The sequence below is a fragment of the Lentinula edodes genome (assembly GCF_021015755.1).
Source record: "Lentinula edodes strain Le(Bin) 0899 ss11 chromosome Unknown C8R40scaffold_5, whole genome shotgun sequence".
Taxonomy (NCBI): Eukaryota; Fungi; Basidiomycota; class Agaricomycetes; order Agaricales; family Omphalotaceae; genus Lentinula; species Lentinula edodes.
In genome coordinates, this window is record NW_025764311.1 from 429,618 (window position 1) to 448,677 (window position 19,060).

At 46.1% G+C, this 19,060-nt stretch overlaps 8 protein-coding genes across 8 annotated transcripts; 6 read left to right on the forward strand and 2 right to left on the reverse strand.

Annotated features, from left to right (window-relative positions):
- Window positions 1–161: 161 nt before the first annotated feature.
- On the forward strand, window positions 162–1,803 carry C8R40DRAFT_688118 (uncharacterized protein). Its single transcript, XM_046235873.1, has 10 exons — window positions 162–346; window positions 404–518; window positions 572–669; window positions 728–779; window positions 900–1,037; window positions 1,095–1,110; window positions 1,166–1,208; window positions 1,271–1,279; window positions 1,334–1,374; window positions 1,431–1,803. Exons 2-10 carry the CDS (start codon window positions 428–430, stop codon window positions 1,687–1,689), a joined length of 747 nt encoding a protein of 248 aa, XP_046090016.1. The 5' UTR covers window positions 162–346; window positions 404–427; the 3' UTR covers window positions 1,690–1,803.
- A 291-nt stretch (window positions 1,804–2,094) lies between these two features.
- C8R40DRAFT_1158864 (mannitol dehydrogenase) lies at window positions 2,095–3,511 on the reverse strand (the record flags this gene model as incomplete). The annotated part of the gene is made up of 5 exons (XM_046229788.1): window positions 2,095–2,614; window positions 2,666–2,714; window positions 2,768–3,036; window positions 3,088–3,151; window positions 3,205–3,511. The coding sequence occupies 5 exons, from the start codon at window positions 3,509–3,511 to the stop codon at window positions 2,095–2,097; spliced, it is 1,209 nt and encodes a 402-aa protein (XP_046090017.1).
- Window positions 3,512–5,427: 1,916 nt separating this feature from the next.
- On the forward strand, window positions 5,428–7,539 carry C8R40DRAFT_687969 (Dus-domain-containing protein). Its single transcript, XM_046235871.1, has 8 exons — window positions 5,428–5,725; window positions 5,790–5,825; window positions 5,878–5,907; window positions 5,961–6,222; window positions 6,279–6,439; window positions 6,502–7,014; window positions 7,075–7,203; window positions 7,323–7,539. The coding sequence occupies exons 1-8, from the start codon at window positions 5,600–5,602 to the stop codon at window positions 7,344–7,346; spliced, it is 1,281 nt and encodes a 426-aa protein (XP_046090018.1). The 5' UTR covers window positions 5,428–5,599; the 3' UTR covers window positions 7,347–7,539.
- A 1,263-nt stretch (window positions 7,540–8,802) lies between these two features.
- C8R40DRAFT_1037481 (uncharacterized protein) lies at window positions 8,803–10,451 on the forward strand (the record flags this gene model as incomplete). The annotated part of the gene is made up of 4 exons (XM_046223670.1): window positions 8,803–8,931; window positions 8,992–9,180; window positions 9,249–9,505; window positions 9,563–10,451. The coding sequence occupies 4 exons, from the start codon at window positions 8,803–8,805 to the stop codon at window positions 10,449–10,451; spliced, it is 1,464 nt and encodes a 487-aa protein (XP_046090019.1).
- A 267-nt stretch (window positions 10,452–10,718) lies between these two features.
- C8R40DRAFT_1166899 (uncharacterized protein) lies at window positions 10,719–11,420 on the reverse strand (the record flags this gene model as incomplete). The annotated part of the gene is made up of 5 exons (XM_046230924.1): window positions 10,719–10,792; window positions 10,844–11,015; window positions 11,074–11,080; window positions 11,139–11,242; window positions 11,298–11,420. The coding sequence occupies 5 exons, from the start codon at window positions 11,418–11,420 to the stop codon at window positions 10,719–10,721; spliced, it is 480 nt and encodes a 159-aa protein (XP_046090020.1).
- Window positions 11,421–12,643: 1,223 nt separating this feature from the next.
- C8R40DRAFT_688868 (uncharacterized protein) lies at window positions 12,644–14,331 on the forward strand. Its single transcript, XM_046235876.1, has one exon. The coding sequence runs from the start codon at window positions 12,852–12,854 to the stop codon at window positions 14,202–14,204; it is 1,353 nt and encodes a 450-aa protein (XP_046090021.1). The 5' UTR covers window positions 12,644–12,851; the 3' UTR covers window positions 14,205–14,331.
- C8R40DRAFT_1214235 (RTC4-like domain-containing protein) lies at window positions 14,240–16,487 on the forward strand. The gene is made up of 3 exons (XM_046233220.1): window positions 14,240–14,831; window positions 14,883–16,190; window positions 16,293–16,487. Exons 1-3 carry the CDS (start codon window positions 14,458–14,460, stop codon window positions 16,408–16,410), a joined length of 1,800 nt encoding a protein of 599 aa, XP_046090022.1. The 5' UTR covers window positions 14,240–14,457; the 3' UTR covers window positions 16,411–16,487.
- A 1,490-nt stretch (window positions 16,488–17,977) lies between these two features.
- C8R40DRAFT_1158867 (putative aspergillopepsin) lies at window positions 17,978–18,953 on the forward strand (the record flags this gene model as incomplete). Its single annotated transcript, XM_046229789.1, has 4 exons — window positions 17,978–18,366; window positions 18,418–18,434; window positions 18,495–18,655; window positions 18,717–18,953. The coding sequence occupies 4 exons, from the start codon at window positions 17,978–17,980 to the stop codon at window positions 18,951–18,953; spliced, it is 804 nt and encodes a 267-aa protein (XP_046090023.1).
- Between the last annotated feature and the right edge of the window lie 107 nt (window positions 18,954–19,060).

Consider the following 19,060-nt stretch of genomic DNA (forward strand, 5'->3'; position numbering starts at 1 on the left):
CGCCCGTCTTATCCTTTGTTGGTCCAGGATGGACACCGCGAGCGAGTGAGCTTCGTGATTTACTTCCCCATTGCCTCATCGATTGAGCGGCCTATTTCTAGTCGTATAGCGGAGGACTTCACTTGGGCTAGCCTAGGTAAGAACTGCCATCATAAGGAAATGTCAAATGTCCCATTCTCGATCAGCTTTTCTCTATTATGATTACGGTTTAACTCTTGACGAGGAAGTTGAACATATATGGGGGATGAATTTTAGCTCATCCACGTTGCTATATATTCTCTGTCGTTATGCCATGCTTGCAAACCTGCTTTATCTTCTGGCCCATTTGAACAAACTCGGACTGAGGGTGAGTGCGTCGAAGGTACAAGTGTCGTTTTCACTTACTTACATGTAACTATTATAGTATGTTTAGGAGGCACCGAATACTATGACTATAACCAAGCTGGGTGCTATTAGTTGCGATACTTGGTACAAAATTATTGCCTCGCTTGCTGTTTTGGGCCGAGCCGCTGTGATTGGTTCGAGTGCCCATCTACTATCTCTTAATTTGCTAATTAACCTATTCTTACAGTGACGTTTACACTACGAACATATGTCGTGTGGGCACAGAGCCGCATTGTGTTGATATCGCTGGTCATGCTTGGTCTGGCCACGGTGTTAACTGACGCGGTCGGTGCCAATTCATCTCAGTGTTCTGCTCTCAAGCTAATCTCAAAGAATCCAATAGATGTATGTGCCACGTCAAACCTGCGAAAATACCAGAGGAGACACGGCAACGTGCGTGTTCAGTGTTTGAAGAGATACTTATTCGCATCTGAAACTCACATTTTCCTCTTCTTTCCAACCGTAGAAGTAAGTTCGCAATCATTATTTACTTGCCGTGACTAAAGCGTTCACAGTTGACTTGGTCCGCTCATTTCTGACTATCAGTTTTGAAACACTTTCTGCGACTCTCATCCTCATTCGAAGTCTTCAAGCATTTCGGAGAGGCTCATACTTCAATCAGTATAAATTGATACATTTCTTGATGCAAGAAGGTATGCCTTGATTGCTAAAATACTTTTCGTTGGAGGTGCTAAATAGTATATGTATAGGCGCTGTATACTTTTGGTATGATTTAACCAAGAACGTCCCATACAACTGACTCAATTCAAGCCAAAATCAGTATTGTATCATTATTCACAATTGCTACATTTGTTTTGAAGTTGGTAAGCGCGACCTTTTATTCATACTTGCTCTATAATTCAGATTTGGGTTTTCATTTTACCAGTCAACCGAGGTGATCAGCCTTGATATCAGATACCGCAAGCGCACTAACCATGATGAAAAACAGTCCAAATACCTCCATGATCTTCTCAACGCTTTCACTCTGCCGTATGTATGCCTTTATTGCATCAGCAATAGACGAATAGTGTTGATACGTTAAACAGGCTATCAGGTCTCCTGACTGCTCGTTTCCTTCTTCACCTTCGTGCTTGGAATAAAGCACGGAGTTCTGCTACCACTGCGATAGATATCGACCCGGGCCAGAACGAACCAGATCCCGACTGGCCTGCTTCTTCGATATCCAGCTTCGGCATCCAATCGGTGTCGGTCACTGCAAGCCTCAATTCCGAACTTACATCTGCTTGGATAACCACCGCAGAATATGGGGAGGACCCAATGTTGAAAGTGCCTGTCCCAACATGACTCTGTTGTCAAGTACAGTATCTATACCTCGATTTTATGTATGTATAGCATTATGAACGATTTGTGTCTCGTTAAATTACCTATGAAATCGGTTGAGTTCCTTAAAGAGGCTTGAAACCCCTAGTTTTGGCCGACCCTTATTTCCTGTGGGCATCACGTACGTCTGTCTGCACTCGTCGTCCAACCATCCTTTCGTCGATTGGCAACAAGTAATCACATATCGCCAGCATAATGTGTATCGTTAAACAATCAAAAATTGAGTAGAAGTATAATACAGGTAAGCAAGCATATTGTAGAGGGAAAATACATACTGAGAATGTGAGAGTGTAGATACAGGAAATAAATTAACATTCAAAGAGTAGGTGAGGAGAAGGTGAGAACCTGGTAAGAATACCAGAGGGTACTCTAATCCTTCTTCATTCTAGAGTATTCCCGGATAACCTTCCGTAGATCTTCATCTTCTTTTTCCCAACCAGTGAGATCCGAGACAACTGCTTCGATACCTTCTCGACGTATCCTATCCTGAAGCTCGTTAGCCTCCTCATCTTCATGGACACCGGTAGGGTGGAATAAAAGAGCTGCTGATATTCCAAGCAGGAGGGTATCGTGTTCTAAATTCCTTTCACGACACATTTCCACAGGACCAAGTAGTCGATCGCCTCTCCTCAGCTTGCGCAGAGGTTCCCTTCCGACACGAGATACTTCGTCTTTCAAGTTGTGATTGGAGAAACGCTTCAAGATCTTTTTGATGTAATCTTCGTGTTGTTCTTTGGAGAAGAACGAATGATGCTTTGCTATCAGCGCGGCACCGGATTCATGAAGCGCTTTTGAGACAACATTGTGGATAGAGTCATCAGAGATAGCGTCGAGGATCGTGTCCTTCTTATCGAGGAATCCAAGGTAGGCAGTGATGGCATGGCCGGTGCTGTGCAGCAGTTATTTTTATGACCATTTAATAAACGGATGGAGTACGTACTTTAAAGTGAACAGCTTACGCTGGACGTAAGCATCTAAATTATTTGTGGCTAGAGGGTAACTCAGTAGACAGCTCCACGCCGTTCGAGCCATAAGGGCTCACCATGCATTCCGTCTATGACGACATCTGGATCGGTCTTCTTCAAGCTGTTTGAATCAACAGTCCACTCGAAAAAAGGCTCGACCCCAACGTCGAGAATGTTTTCCGATGAGAAAGGAGGGACGATTCGGTCCACCGAGCAAATGGCGAAACCTATATTGTCTTGCAAATATAGCCGTTCTTGCTCATCGCTCAGTTCAGATTCGATAGCCTCGCGAAGTTTATCCGTGGCATTCTGCAAGTTCTCGCATGCAACAATGTTTATTGGACCCCTAGACATGTAGATGAAGAGACGATTGATATCGAATAGAAGTATGACTTACATGCCCTCCTCCTTTCTTGTTCGGATTATTTGCGCGATAGGCTTCGCAAGTCGAGGTAATATATCTAGTAAATCATAGGTTGAAAGGTGCAACATGTCAAAATCAAGAACCACGTACTAGGGCCAACGGCGGTGGTTATGATAGACAAAGGTTCTCTAGCGATCTTTTCGATAGCTTTGAGGTCTGTTGATATGACAGCAGACACAGGTTGAATTCTTTCTATCTGGGTATCGCCATTGAGTATATGAACATCGTAGTGGCCTTTCTCATTGAGCGCGTTTACTATCTTTACTTGTACGTCGGCAAACACTACGTGAAAGCCGGCCTGGGATAGTACGGCGCCAATGAATCCGCGTCCGATGTTGCCAGCACCAAACTGAATAGCAACAGGTTTGTTAGGTAAAGATATTGCTTCGAAAGGCATTATAAGTGGAGAGAAAGTTGTGAAATTGCAAAGAGCGGTGTGGTTCTGCGTTTTATAAAGAGGTTTGTTGTGGGTTGCTGATGTCAGTGGCCGGTGGCAAATGTCACTTAGATAGTAACTCCACAAAAAGTATATCCAAATTGGGTAATTGCCGAACGTTTGCCGGGCTGGCTTTTTGAGTTTGCCACATCGGCGCTACCCATATAGGGAAGAACACCGCCAAAAACTACACAGATTTGCCAAAAACGGTGAAATGAGGCTGTGCCACGTTCGTCCGACTCCGAATTCCAGGTTCTGCAGAGCCTGATTCCTCGACAAGGCCGGGATTGTAATAGTACCCCAAATGATTAATAGCAGGACATCGCAGATGAAACTGGCGAGAACTGTCAAGAAACGTTCGCGAACCTTCGTTGTTTAGCCCACGAGTCACAACGTCATGGGGAAAATCTCGAAAATATCCTATCGTTATCGGACAGGAACAGAAATAAAGAAACAAAAAACTGCAACACCACGGAGAAACCCACTGTCAAACCAACGGCGTGCACGGAAGATGATTACAAACCCCAAGGGAAGGAGGTAAGTAGATAGGTTCGGAAAAAGTAACGGCCCACCGATTTCCTCAGTAGGACCGCGTTGAACATCTCAAGCATATGCATAATCAATCCGTTATCGATTAGCTATGGTGATGGTCGGACCGACTGTAGAGAACAAAGGATACTGACGAGTGGTGGTGAAGGTGGGTAAGAATATTACCTGAATGTACTCAGGCAATATCAGATGAAATTGCGATAATATATCACGCTACACTTGGAACAACGCAGAAGAGCGGAAGAGAAGGTAATCCGTGCCCCAGTAAAAAATCAGCTGGACGCGACCGTGTGTCTGAAATATTTGAACGACTTCAACTGATTTTCATCGGCATAGATAGCTCCAAGGCGCTAGCACGGGCATATAAAGACATAGTTGGAACAAAGGAAGAAAAGGAAGAAGAAGGGAGATCATCTAGGTGGGAGCGATCTGGGAAGTGCATTCATCATACAGCATTAGCTCGACCTTACCAAAACCCGTAAATAACTTACTTTCCCCTAGATATGAAGATAGACAACTTCGCCGCCTTAGGATAACTGTATAATATTCGAGCAGTGCATAGCGGATTTGGGAGCCACCTGAGGGTAAGGGCGAGAAAGGAGGATAGAGGGAGAATCAACAACACAACTTAGACAAGAGTATAAATGACAGTCTTGAATCACATTCCTCAATACCTGACGGCGCATCGATAAGGTCATGAACTTGTCGACCATTCCTTTTCCCAAAGCTGTGAATAGATTATTGTATGATGCATCGATAAGATGGATGAAGATATCACTGGGTTGCAGATGAGAGAGAGAAAGTCGAAGTCCGGGGTTTCCAGTCTTTAAAACCAATCTCGTGGTGTCTGGACGCTGCGTCCTTGGTCTGCGACGGAGTTCCGTTAAGTACCATGACAGATTTCTTTAGGTAGTCATTAGAAAACAGTTTTGAATGTATAAAAGGCTAGCCTTACCTTTTCTGTGCCTACTCAAGGTCCCGATTCCCAGCGCAGAGGAGTTCCAATCAGCTCATCTGAGGCATAGTGGTCTGTCGAGTAGCTGGTAGTTGTGATGAATGGAAAAACAAGGCTCAAGAATCTTCTCGAGAAATACTTGAAAATGATTGAATCTCAAAGAGTTATCGAAGAGCGCTTGAAAATAGATGCGGGAGGTTAATTACAAGATGCTCGGCGCTCGTCGTTCAAATAGATACTATTGAAGAGCGCGGCAAAGGTCGCGTACGAAGCTGTACGAAGTTCGTTTGTCAACTTTTGTCAATAATAATAATGGATGGGATACTGCGTTCGCTGGAGCAGAATCCCGTACATTCTTCACAACGGTCGTTCTTGCGAATCCATTGATTAAAGCAACGAGTCCATTTAGGTCCAGGTCAAAGCGGAAAATCTAAACAAATTTTGCCGGCGGCAAAAATAAACCTGCTTCCAACGATACTCCAGCCATACTCTTCGGATTCCTTTCACCATTTCTTCGGACCTTCCGAACACTTATTTATGCCAAGATGGCTGGCAACCCTGCAGTAAACTCAGCACCCGCAAAGCGGAAGCTAGCTGGGTACGAATTCTATCGAGAGGTCCTAGGAAGTCCGAAATATGTTGTTGCCCCGATGGTAGATCAAAGCGAATTGGTGAACTCTATGTTTGTTGTTGCTCGACTATGGCGTAGACTCTGATGCTTTATGTGAGGCGTAGGCTTGGAGGAGGCTTTCTAGACGATATGGCGCTCAAGTAAGTCTATGACTCGAAGATCGCAAGGATTTGATACCAAAATCATACACAGCTCATCTACACACCTATGATCAATGCTAAGGCATGTCGGCTTTGTAACTCAGAATCGAACTTATCTATAAATATGTTGCTTAGATATGGGCCGACTCCACAAATAAAGTCATCCGTTCCTCATTTTTCGACTTGGACGCTGGTGAAGAAGGTGATCCGACTACCGACCGGCCTTTGATAGTTCAATTCTGCGGTAACGATCCAGATAAACTTCTCAAGTCTGCGAAAGCCCTCGAAGGTCGCTGTGATGCTGTTGATATCAATTTGGGATGCCCGCAAGAGATTGCGAAGAAGGGCAAGTACGGGGCCTTCTTGCAAGATGATTGGGATTTGATTTACAAACTTAGTGCGTTTTGTGATCCTTTGCAACCGACGTACCATACTCAAAAAAGGGATCCTTAGTCAACATCTTGCACGTTAACTTGTCCATACCGGTAACAGCCAAATTTCGGGTGTTCTCAACGGTTGAAAAGACGGTCGAGTACGCCAAAATGCTCGAGAGGGCAGGTGCACAAATACTTACCTGCCATGGTCGACTACGAGAACAGAGAGGGCAAAATGCTGTAAATTTGTTTTCATTGTCTATTCAAATGGTTCTTTTTTTGATAACCATGGTCTCATACAGGGTTTAGCAGATTGGGAAAAAATTCGTGCAGTGAAAGAATCTGTTTCGGTACCCGTCTTCGCGAACGGAAATATACTTTTTCAGTCTGACATTGAGAAGTGTCTTCGAGAGACGGGCTGCGATGGTGTTATGAGCGCGGAAGGACAGCTCTATAATGCCGCGCTGTTTTCCGGTCTCGCGGAAGACTTCGCCTCGAAACTTGTGGCTTCCACGTCCTCATCTCCTCCATCAGCTGACGCCTCACGTTCACTTTCATCTCTTGCCCTCCCCCAACACCCTCGCCATTCCGATCTCGCATTAGAGTATCTCGACATCGTCAAATCGCTCAAGACACGGACATCCGTGAGCGCCATCAAGGGTCATCTTTTCAAAATCATGCGGCCTGCCTTAAGCAGGGAGACCGACCTTCGAGAACGATTGGGAAAAGTAGTCATCAAGAAGACTGGTAGTTACGCTGACGGTGCGTTACAGCCGTATGTAGATATCTGCCTGGAAATGAAGGAGAGGATGGATGTGAGCTGATTGTGATTTTGATTTACGTATGGCCGACTTCTTACCTCTTCCCTTTGCCAGCGTGATGCTAAACAAGCCGAGGGGAAAAGTTTAGACGAGCTTGTAACAATTGATGAAGTGACTGGGTTGAGAGTGTTACCACATTGGCTTGCGCAGCCTTACTGGCGTCCTCCAAGACCTGCGGCTTCCGTTGGTGAGTGATCCTTGAATTCATCATCAATTTCTTACATCTTTCTCGTTTTGCTTGAATCATCCAATTTCTCGTTTCATCTGACCACTGACCTCTGTTCCTGTTTGATCTGTGCTAGTTCCTGCGAAGCGTACAAATGTAACGGAAGAGGACCGAGGTCGTGATGAGGGAAAGAAGGCGAAATTAGATTTGTTGGCATCTTCAGCTGTTGCCTCTCCGACTCATCAGGTCGCGGCCCCGGTGATAGCCCCTGTAGAAACACCCGTGGTTACTGTTTGATTACGCCTTGGAATCGCAATGCTTGCGAATTCAGAAACACTGAATAATGTGCTTTCCCGGAACCATCTTTGAACCACTCGAACTCCTTCAGGTTTTATTTCGAAGTTGAATTGAAGAAAATTCAGTTCTTCTATGCAAAATTCCCCCTGTATAGTTATACGTATGCCGTCAAGAAATGGGCCGAGACTACATAGACGTTCTTGAAAAAGGTGCATAATCATATGTTCTGTTTATTTTTGGTCAAACCACATATTGCCTTCCGTCGTCTCCGTGTGTAAAGCACCACTACATACTTAGGACTTTCTCATGGGATTTAGACATGCTAACCTCATCCCCTTCGGAACAAAAGAACGACTTGTTCAACGCAGTACAGCCGATGACGACCATGGGCTATGGCATTTGTTTGACAACACATGCCAATTCCCGTTCAGAATCCGAGTCTAAAGACTGCAGTACTGCAGTGCTCATCGCTGTTTTGATTTCTCGATCTTGTTGCTTGATGAAAAAGATCCATCATCTTCAAAGCAAAGACTCGAATTATTTTTACTTTTGTTCCAATCTTCACCAGTCACTGCCGATGGAACTAGAGAGTTCTGGGACAGCTATGTAAATGCAAGCTGGACGTCGACCTATGCCCTGATCACACGGCATTTGCATCATGGAACCGAGATAGATTCGTAAACCTCGAGCTCAATGGGGTATAGAGAGATAGAGGGGGATGGTAGTACATATTATATTATAGCACCCTTGTCTCGTTGTTCACTACTGTTGCATTCATCGTCATAGCATCCAATTTGAAGTCAGAAGATTCCCTGAAGACTGAGCCGCATGGTTAGCATCCCAAATGAGCAAGAAGACTGGTCTACCTTTGAAGCAATGACTGAGGATATCTACTCTACAAAGACCAGATTCACAGCAATAAACCGCCTTTTGTTCATCAAACAGGACACAACAAAGGCCCAATAAACTCTATTGACTCCAATTGTGGTTCCAACTGCCTCTCCACATCGGAGCGAATCTCATTGTTCCTATCCGAGATGGTTGATTCCCAGATTTAGCAAGTCAAATTTCATGCTCTATAAAAACCCGGCCTCCGTTCTCCCTACCTTCTTTACTTTCCTCGATCCTTTTTCCATTTCCTTGCCCTCTTTCTTAAGCTGCTTGTTTTCCTGTCTCGATCTATTGAGCTAGGCTCGTTACTCTCTTTCTCAGTCCACAGCTCGACGCCAAACCACCAATAAACTCTCGAACCGCTCCAGACGGCTCTGTACAACATTACTGACAGTCTTTCAAGTTGAACTTGCTACGAATAATCCATAATGGTCCAATTCACCGATGCCCTCGTTTTGGCTCTCTTGGCCGCCACTACTCGCGCCGCACCTTTGTCTTTGAACAAGCGTATTGCTCAGACGACTATCGATTCTGTTACGCCCTGGGAGGATGCTTGTGTACGTTTCGTACTAATTGATGTATCATAGATTGTCTAATTTTCTCTTTGTATCTTACAGAACTCTGCGGGAGGAGGCTCACAATGTAATCCGATTGCGGTCACCGCTGCTTCTACTTTGCTTGCTGCGGCTGGAAACTGTGATCAGCAGAACTCAGCAGATGCCATGATCACCCTCGCGAAAACGCTCAACAACAATGCAGACATGATTTCGCTTGCTCAAATTTTTGCCCAGCAACCCCGGAACTCGGTGTGTACTTCCCTCCATTGTTTTTGACGTGTAGAATGGTTGTTCTAATCGGCAGTGTTTCTTCTTAGCCTAACTCCCTGGCTGTCCCTTACTGTGAGACGGCGCCGCAGAACAGCGAACTGAATGGATTCTTCCAATGTCAGTTCCAAGGCTCAGATCAAACATCTTTTGTCGGAGGTCTTTCAGTCGGTGACGCCGGAACTATTCCTTTCGGTTTGAGTGCAGCTGTCAATCCAGCTGGGTCGTGTCCAGCCAACCCTAGCGGGCCTGTAGCAGATGGACAACAGCTCAACACGATTACTCAGAATCCTGGCACACCGTCGTCGTGAGTATCCGAGAATGCATATCTACTGAAGACTAATGACTGACACGATTTTTCCAGATCGGGTTCGACTGCCTCAGGTTCAACTGGTAGTACTGCCTCTTCAGCCTCTGTTGCACCCGCTGCTGCATCGTCGGCGGCATCTAGCTCTGCATCTACATCAGACAATGACGGTTCCGGTGCTGCAGTTGGTGCCAGTGCATCTTCCACTTCCACGGCAGGCACTACAACATCTTCCAGCACTTCCACTTCTTCTGGCTTCGCTCTCTCTAACGGACAAGCCGCTCAGGCCTTGAACGCCCAATTCGCCACTCTGACTGCAAGTTCAACTTGCACTGATGGTCAGAATGCCTGTGTTAACGGCGCGTTTGCACAATGTGTTGGCGGGAAATTCGAGACGACCCAGTGCGCAGGTGGAACGACTTGTGCCGCGTTGCCCTTGGTTAACTCTGCTGGTACCAGTATTACCTGTACCACCACCGCTGACGCTGAAGCTCGCATCGCCGCAACCGGGGCGACCGGAGGAATTACTGGCGATGGATCGACCGCCGCTGCTTCCAGCGCAGGTTCTGACACCTCCGCCACCGACTCTGCCGCTGTCTCTACGTCCACTGCCGCCGCCTCCACTAACCAAGCAGCCACTTCCTCATCTTCCACCTCCTCATTTGCTTTGTCCAACGGACAAGCTGCACAGAAGCTGAATGCGCAATTTGCCACCCTTACCGCCTCCTCGAGCTGTACCGAAGGCCAAAATGCATGTGTCAACGGTGCGTTCGCTCAGTGCGTCAACGGATCGTTCGAGACCACCCAATGCGCTGGTGGGACGACCTGTGCTGCATTGCCGTTGGTGAACTCTGCTGGGACTAGTATCACTTGCGCTACTACTGCTGATGCTGAGGCCCGTATCGCGGCTACTGGGGCGACCGGAGGGCTCACTGGCTCTTCTTGAATACCTCAATGAATAACGACCAACGTATGAAATTCTCCTACCTCTCTTCACGTTCATTTTTTTGGCATTTATCATTATCGACGACCGGGATGTCGTCTTGCTTTCTGCTCCGAAATCGTTATCTTCACTCGCAAAACAAGCAGCGATTTCATTCGCATCTGCGTTTTTCTGTATACTTCTTCCGTATATGTACCATGTAGCCTTGGCATTACAATTGAAATGGGTTCGAAGCAGAGGGGAAGATCGCAGTAATATTCACCCAGCATATTAAATTGTGCCCTTTGGACAAGCTTTTCTTAAAGCATCCCAGTTAGCATTTGGTCTGTCCATCGTTTTATGAGCTGGCGCAAAATATTGATAAGTCGCAATCAAAAGAGTTCCTCAGCACTCACCATCACTAAGACGGTAACATTCCAAAGTTGGAGGCCTTTGATCCACCAAAACCTTTGGAATAGCCATTTGCCACAACCCCCCACTGCTTACGAAAGGAAGCTCCTTCTTCTGGTCGCTCTTCAGTTTGTCCTTGACCAATTCAAGGAGGTTTTTTGTATCAAATACCTTACACTGTAAAATGAATATCAAGTCACAGATGGTTTGGAGATAGCAGAAAATGAAAGCTAACCTCCCACCTACTGTGGAATAGCTAACAATGAGAGACTGGACATCAAAATTCAAAATGAGCTCAACTTGGGTGTGAAGTATTGAGGAGGGTTTTCACTTATTGGGGATGTTACGGGGCTAGAGGTGGAAGAAACAATTCGCTTTAACTCTTGAAATTTTGGTCCGTCCGACTAGTGCGTTCAATGTCAGAGTGAGAACAGGAGAACGTGGGGTGATAACACATACCTCTCGGGGGTGCATATATCCCAACAACTGAGCCTCCCGGCGTCCCACAATGGGAGAAGCGCTGACAATGACTGTGCCTAGACTGAGCACAAAGACAAGGTCATTGAATGAGGGCAGATGCATGATATCTATAGCGAAGATTTGTGAAGCAAGAAGAGTATGAGAGAAGATAAGAGACCAGCTCCGTTAAGTTGAAGAAGAAAAGTGAAGGAGACGAGGACGCTTCGGTTTAGCTTGGTGACCAAGCCCTCTAAGAGGAATGATCAAAGATCAAATTTTGCGTGGCAAAACCTCGCTAGAGGGCTTGGAAAAATTCGTTTGACATTTGAATTGCACGAGATTCCGTAAATAATCATGACATATATAGTCTCTTATGGTAATAGCTCAAATGAGAATGCACGTGAATGATGTGCCGCTGTCAAAACCCGCCGGCATGGTCTGATATAGCATCCATCGATTTTGATGCCGATGTTTCTCATTCATCCATACTCTCCTCCGAAACTTATTATGAGTGGGAAAAGGCAAGACAGAGGGCCCACCAGAGCATCACCAGGTATGGGTAGCTTCAGACTGTCACAAGAGGAAAGCTGACGTGAGAGTGTAAATGAGGGAGTTGGTCAAGGAGGTAATGAAGGCTTTTGAAGAGAATGGCAAGATTCAGCCAGTGTCTGACTTATGGAACAGATGCAAAAACCATGAAACCAGTTCTTGGACAGTGGGAATAAGAGCTTATAAGAGAGGGTGGATCAGTTGATGTCATAGCATAGGGAAGGAATGAGGACTCAAAATGCATCAGTCGTAGTTGTACTCGAAAAAACTCGAAAGTGCAAAGCAAGTCAACAAAAATCGGCACTATGCCGTCTCGTGGTTAACCCCGAATGAGATAGCCCCGAAAATCGCATTGCCTAATTAGACTATTTACAACCGGACCGTTCCATCAAAACTGGTGGTATTCAAATGTCAAACGAATTTTACCGGTCCCTCTATCGAGGTTTTCCCTCATAGAGGGACGGTTACCGGTCTAGCTTCGGTTGTCATACTTATCTATACTGTTTCCACTTGACCTTAGAAAAAAAAAAGACATCAAATTTGCTCAGATGAGACATTACACAGTCACCTTCATATAACAGGGTATAATCAGGGTCCTCATATAACCCATGCTCAAATGTTTGAGCATGACAGGAAGAATTCTGATGAGGACTCGTACATGCCAAGTGCGAAGCGCAATGGCCCACTTCCGCACGTCTTGATGCCATGGCTCAATGCCCAAAAATAAGCAACGGCGCATTCTTGTAAGTTGCTGCCATCTCTTGCTTCAATTTATCTCTGTTCATCCAGTTTATAATTATTTGTTGTTCTTCGCAGATAAAGACGAGGAGTGATCAACTACTGACTTGGAAGAAGTTCTGTTAAGACTCGACGATTAAGATCACGTGTGATAACTACGCTAAGTGCTCTGGCGTGACTGCGGTGGAAACACCACTTTGCACTGTTAAACTCAGACTGTACCTCTTTCTTCGCACACTCTTGTGGCCGTTGCTTCTTGTTTTGAAGATGGAGAGGATGTTTGAAGATATGTCGCACAAGGGTACTACATTTGATACAGACCAAACTTTGCGTACGAAGAAACTGCGGGGCAATGGACAACTTGCTCAGGATTTGGGCTCATCAGGATTCGCGTCGAAGCACGTTAAACAATCTCATAAACCCTCTATCGGAAGCCGGAGCTCTAAAGAGCGCGTCGAACGCGGTTCTCCTTCCGGTTCGAAACACAAGAAACCTGTTGAAGATTACAACGAAGAACCCGACGAGTTGGACTTTCTATCCGGAATGGACTCGGAAAACGAGCTCGACACAAAGTCTTCAATGCCATTGGTATCTTCTCAGCTATCAACTCATGACCCGGAGCACCAATTGGCTAGAAGCAACACCTTGAAAGGTCTGAAATTCAATAAAAACAAATCAGAAAACGATAATGCTAGTATTCCTTCGAAACCGCGCGGGCCAAGCTCGTCTATCCTTGAGCCGAAAAGTCCGAACCTTTCCAGCGCATCTCGTCTCTCTCCTCCCACGAAACCTGCGGCAAAATCATCATCACAGTCGCGTAAAGTTTCTCAGTCTTCGCATGTCGCTTCTAGAAAACCTAGTGTGGAGAAGGCTAGCAGTAGGAGCGTCCTGAGGGTGGTTGGGAGCTCCAGCTCTTCAGATAAGGATGACGCCAGGTCTATTCGCAGGACTAAGGGAGAGCGGAAGGGAGAGCGGAAGGGATTAGAAAGAAACACCCCTGCTGAGCCCTTGCCATCGAAGAAGGCAAGGCCCAGACCGAAGCCACTACCTGCGAAATCATCATCGTCCTCTGTCTCCTCTGCCCTTCTCAAACCTCCAGTCGGTAAATTGCAGCCTGCGCCCCCCGCCGATCTTCCTGTCTCCTTATCACCAGAGAACACGCCTAGGATGAATCCAAAGTCCCTCTTATCAAAACCTGAGAGGTTTCCTCTTGCTGCATCGCCCGAGCGCGAGAACACACCCAAGAACCATAAATCTCTTCTCAATGCACGACCTGCCGCCTTCCCGCTGTCGCCCAGCCTTTCTGGACGGAGGAAGGACGTTCAGAAAAAATCAGCGTCTAAACAGTATGAGCTGATGAGGGAAGACTCCGACGACGATGAAGCTTTATCAAAAACGAAGACCAACGCTGTCTCAAAAGCAGCGCCTTTCCCTTTGAATAGCCCGTACCCCAAAAGCATGATAAGCATCCCAAATAAGAGCGTCGGAAAACGCTCGTCGAATGTTTCTCCGCAAGAAGACGATAGTCCGCTCAAGAGACAACGTCGGGATGATGATATGTATGTTGTGCTAATATCGATGGCCGTTCTCTCTCATGGTTCTGTTCAACGGCTAGGGTAATCTCTTCGCCTCCCCAAAACCTTCATTACAGCGATGATAGTGATGACGACGATTACTGTACGTATGTCACTTATTTTGCCTTTTGATTATCCCAACAGTCAATATCACAACAGTTTACAATCCATCGGTTGACGCCAACACCCTGTGTCCATACTGCGACGAGCCTCTTCCTGCTTCGCCCACGCCCCATCTCAAACACCTCCTTGCTACTACTGCCAAGAAATCCATTCGTGCGCCAAGACCGACGAATCCTATGGGTCGCAAAACCGCTGTGAGCGTCTTCATCAATGTCTGCCAGCGTCATCAGTTTGAGAGCAAGATCCTGCCCGAGGCAGAAGCAAAAGGCTGGCCCAAGTCGATCGGATGGGATTTAATTCATGAACGAGTGATGAGGATGAAGAACCATTTGGAGGCGCTCATGGAGAATTCTATGCTTGAAAATGAGAGGGGCGATGTTGATTATGATGAAGAGGGTGATGCCGGTGAAGGGAGTGGGCAATGTAGACGGGCTAGAGATAAATGTGTTTTTTGGGAAGACGTGATAAAAGAGGTAAAGCAGAAGGGAACCCGTGCAGCTGCCAATGTCAAGAGTCAGTTTGCAAACTTTCAGAATACTCAACCTGGATAGTGAGTTTCTTCGAAGATCTTCGAAGTTATCTCCGTCTGATCACCTCTCAGCTATGGTGAACTGGGCTCTGTTCTAATCCATCAATCCCTCTACGAACTCTTCCCTCCAGAAAGCACGCCTCTTGAATTGGTCTCTCCGCTGAGTCCCAAGGAATTCATTAACCGCGTCTTACTCCCAGAGGTAGCCCTAAGGCTCATCATGGAAGACAAGTCTCTTTCTGGGTCCTCTGGGGCGAGGAAAGCGCTTGAGATCCTTCGAGACAGCACCACGTATGGCGTCGCAATGTTCCCTGAGGACGCTGGTGAACGAGTAGAGGGTGCCAGCGCCAAATTGTATACTAAAGGGAAGAGAAAGGGTAAAGGAAAAGAAAAGGCAAAAGAAACAGAGAGATATCATTCAGAAGATACGGAAATCGAAACTACGGAGATGAGCGTTGCAGATAAAATGGTCAGGGAGAAGGCTCGCAGACGCAGGTTGGAGCTGGAGAAGGAAACTGAACAGGAGGAGATGATTCACCAGGAACAGACGAAGCGCCATCGCAAGGGCAAAAGTAAAAGAAAAAATCCCGTCGTTCAAACGCCATCACCTCAGAACCCCAAACCCAAACCGAGACCGAAGCCGAAAGCGATTCAGAAAAACGCAAGCTCTGCCTCCCTTGCTGGCATGGATGTTGGATCCGAGCCTGAAGCCGGATGGAGGTCAACTTTTTCGGATGGGCCCGCAGAATACTCCGACAACAACGGCATGGATATGGAAGCTTCCGATGTTGATGCTAGTAATGAGCTCGTGAACTGGGCTTTGGATGACCCGGCAAACATGGATGCTTTCTTTCTGACGACAGAGAATAATCGGTCTCCGCCTAACTCTATTTCCGGTCTTTCCTTCTCTTCCAAACTCCGTGACGTCGGATTTCCACCGTCGTCGTCGTCTTCGAAACCTGATAGTGCTGGGAGTACCTCTCATACGATGATCATATCCTCTTCAGAAGACTCAGATTCAAACATTCGGAAATCCCGCAAACAAACTAGGAAGATGTCCACCAGAACTAGATCACCTAGTATCAAAATATCTTCACCTGACACAAAACCCATTTCAGTACTCACACGACCACCCCCGTCTTCTTTTGATATGGATGATACACCCAAGGCTAATAGATTCCAGCTGTCGATGTTTCCGGAAGTCCCTTCTACGTCATTTTCCCGTCGCAACGGCGGAGGGGCTGTCGACAGAAATTCAGGAGAAACACACAATACTGATTCAGATGTGGTGCTCAAACGTTGGCACAACGATCCCGATAGTGCGCCTCTTGCTTTTCTACGGCAATCACGGTCAAGACCGAACGTTCAGAAAGCGCCATCGTGAGCTCTAACCTCGTGTTATTTCTATTCAATGAGCTGACATCTACATCCATCCATGCTTTATTTGAACCCCCGCTATCATTGACCTTTACTCCATGTTAGAAAACCTGAGAGCCATAAAGAGAAGTCGACGAATAATATTAAATCAACTGTCAAACGAACAGAGTCGATGAAGTCTGAAACGGATTCTGGCTGGTTATTATCCGATAGAAGCGAATGAGCGAGATACTGATAAATAAAGTAAGGATACATATCTTTTAGTAACCTTGTGTAATTCTGCGCAGTAAGTAGTATCAGTCAATAATATAGTATAACTTCGCCTAAGTACCAGGTTAGGAAATGCCAAAGCGTGAATTTGGCTGCCATATTTGGAAACTCGCCACCCAACACTTGGAGTTCAACTTGTTGAACTCTCGACTGTTTCTAACGAAGTGAAAAGACCATCATTAATGTAAAATTTTCGCTCTCTCAAAATTCTCATTGGTTTAGGAACGAGAACTTCCAAGAGCTCAGGAACATGTCCAACTCCTGAGCCTTCTTTCATTCATGTGCGTCTTGGAACAGGCCATATCGTACGTTATCCTGCCCCCCTTGCTCAAGCTCTTCTCATTGATTCCGTTTCGCTATCAGATAACACTTATTCTGAGCTGTCCATTTTTGTCATAGCGTTAGCCTCTGAGTCCTGGGCCCTCCTCTTGTCGGGAAAGTACATCCGAAAGGCACTCTAAAGGCAATCTATCTTGACTTTTCTGCTTCGGCTTGCATCATCTAGCTAGTATTCTTAATGGTATATTTGCTCTATGCCATTGAATCAGTGGGAATATTCGTCAAAAGATGGATATTTCAGGCGCCAGGTGACTATGACCCCCGGTATGACGAAGAAGATAAGGACCTTATCTCCGCACAGAGCGCAATATTCCGGGACCGAAGCGTTCTCCATGTGCAGACTCAGTGGTCGGCTTCATGCGTTATCTCGACTAGAGATCCCAAGGTCAGAATTTCAATCAATATCTGCCAGTGTTTGTTGCTCTTAGGGACATTTTTCGGAAGGTTTCATATACTCACTGCACACCGCTGGCACAATAGAAACGTTATCTCTATCAATTGGCTGCTCGTCACCGGCCTAGCTTCTTGAGTACCAGTGAGCATATCGATCTCCGTTCGCGGGCTGGTTTGTTTTTCCTGTTCGTGACTGAAACAGTAATTTATCTTTGCTTGTGCGCTCTCGGAAATTCGGCTTCGATGCTATATCAGTATATGCAGCGGATTTTTGCCGATAATATACATAAAAGACTCATTCCGATGCTTTCCCTCAGCTCTGCTTGGACTGTCAGAGTTCAGATCGTTGATAATAGTTATGTGTTATCTATTTTCATCATCGAACGTACAAATTTATCTTCAGACTTGCGATATCTAGATAGAACGCTCCTGAACGGATGGTACGTACGGTCGGATATATGTCCGAATCATACTACCAGGTTCACAAAATTGTGTTGTCTACTGAGCTCAAGGTACACCATTAAGCTATGGTACTCAAATACCATTCATTCGACATACTTCAGTGACACCGCGAGCTCGGAAATATCTTTCTTAGCTGTCAAATTTCGTTCGAGATTTCCTCAGATTCGTGCGTCGCAAGGCACGCCTTTGCCACTTGTCGCAATAGGAAACGTTCAGTGGATTCGCCTGTAATGAATTACTGAAGAGATATAAAAAAGAATGTACAACCGTTCAGATGGTCTACGAGCAAGTTACAGTCTCGATACCTCCCTTGGTCGGACCTCGCTATGAAGTTCTCTACTATTCTTTCCTGCAGCGCCCTGATATTCTCCAGTGCAGCGCGAGCTCTCCCTCGAGGATTCTCCGACCATGTCTCGAGACGCTCAAATCCTTCCTCTCGCATTGAAGGACCCCAGCCTCAGACCGCCGGTACCTCATCTAATGCAACTATCCAATACAGCGGAAACTGGTCTGGCGCTGTTCTTGTTTCGCCTCCGACTGGTGAAACATTCAACAGCGCTGTAGGAACTTTTACAGTCCCGTCAATGCCTTCCGTTAATGGGAATGGTGCTGCCGCTGCATGGGTTGGCATTGATGGTGATACATTTGCGACTGCAATATTACAAGCTGGTGTATTCTTCAGTGTCACCGACGAGACCGTCGAGTATGGAGCATGGTATGGCCCTTTTCTTTTCCAAAAACACACATGGTTCTGACTGCGCGCAAGGTATGAGTGGTGGCCTAGTAAGCTAGAGTATTTGATTTCTTTGACTTGACCTTTATCTAAATCGTTTTTTCGACAAGACTATGCTACTGACATCGACACAGACGACTTCCCGGTCTCTGCTGGGGACGTAATCACTGTCAACATCGATGCTTCAAGCAACAGTGAGGGCATTGTCACCTTGACCAATGAGTCGGCCGGAAAGAGCTTTGTTATCAACCTCACTTCACCGACTAAATTGGTATGTCCTCCAGTGTAAGACTTTCCTTGGCACAAAATCTCAAACGATGTTTCTCGAATAGTCCTACCTGGGAGGTCAGAACGCTGAATGGATTATCGAAGATTATACGCAAAATGGTGGGCTCGTCCCGCTTGCCAATTGGGGCACTGTCACATTCGTCAATGCCTCCGCCTCGACTTCAGCGAACAATACACTCGGCCTTGAGGATGCTACCATCTTTGACATCGAACAATACAACGACATCATGACCTTCGTCACAATCGAAAGCGATTCTTCTGTGTCAATCTCCTATGCATGACAGATAGACAAATCTTTACTTAGAAGTTCGGTGTACATACCAGTTTGGTGGAGGAATACAAAAAGACATGAAGCTGCTGTGATGAATCGACAATTCAGGAGACGAGT

Bases quoted from the DNA above. Each gene is read 5' to 3' on its own strand.
- C8R40DRAFT_1214235 (XM_046233220.1), top strand. From the start codon at position 14,458: ATGGGTCGCAAAACCGCTGTGAGCGTCTTCATCAATGTCTGCCAGCGT. The intron at 14,832-14,882 runs GTGAGTTTCTTC...ATCACCTCTCAG, and splicing joins CAGAATACTCAACCTGGATA to CTATGGTGAACTGGGCTCTG. The intron at 16,191-16,292 runs GTGAGCTCTAAC...ACTCCATGTTAG, and splicing joins AACGTTCAGAAAGCGCCATC to AAAACCTGAGAGCCATAAAG.
- C8R40DRAFT_688868 (XM_046235876.1), top strand. From the start codon at position 12,852: ATGGAGAGGATGTTTGAAGATATGTCGCACAAGGGTACTACATTTGAT.
- C8R40DRAFT_688118 (XM_046235873.1), top strand. From the start codon at position 428: ATGACTATAACCAAGCTGGGTGCTATTAGTTGCGATACTTGGTACAAA. The intron at 519-571 runs GTTCGAGTGCCC...CTATTCTTACAG, and splicing joins GGGCCGAGCCGCTGTGATTG to TGACGTTTACACTACGAACA. The intron at 670-727 runs GTCGGTGCCAAT...AGAATCCAATAG, and splicing joins CCACGGTGTTAACTGACGCG to ATGTATGTGCCACGTCAAAC.
- C8R40DRAFT_687969 (XM_046235871.1), top strand. From the start codon at position 5,600: ATGGCTGGCAACCCTGCAGTAAACTCAGCACCCGCAAAGCGGAAGCTA. The intron at 6,440-6,501 runs GTAAATTTGTTT...GGTCTCATACAG, and splicing joins AACAGAGAGGGCAAAATGCT to GGTTTAGCAGATTGGGAAAA. The intron at 7,204-7,322 runs GTTGGTGAGTGA...GATCTGTGCTAG, and splicing joins CTCCAAGACCTGCGGCTTCC to TTCCTGCGAAGCGTACAAAT.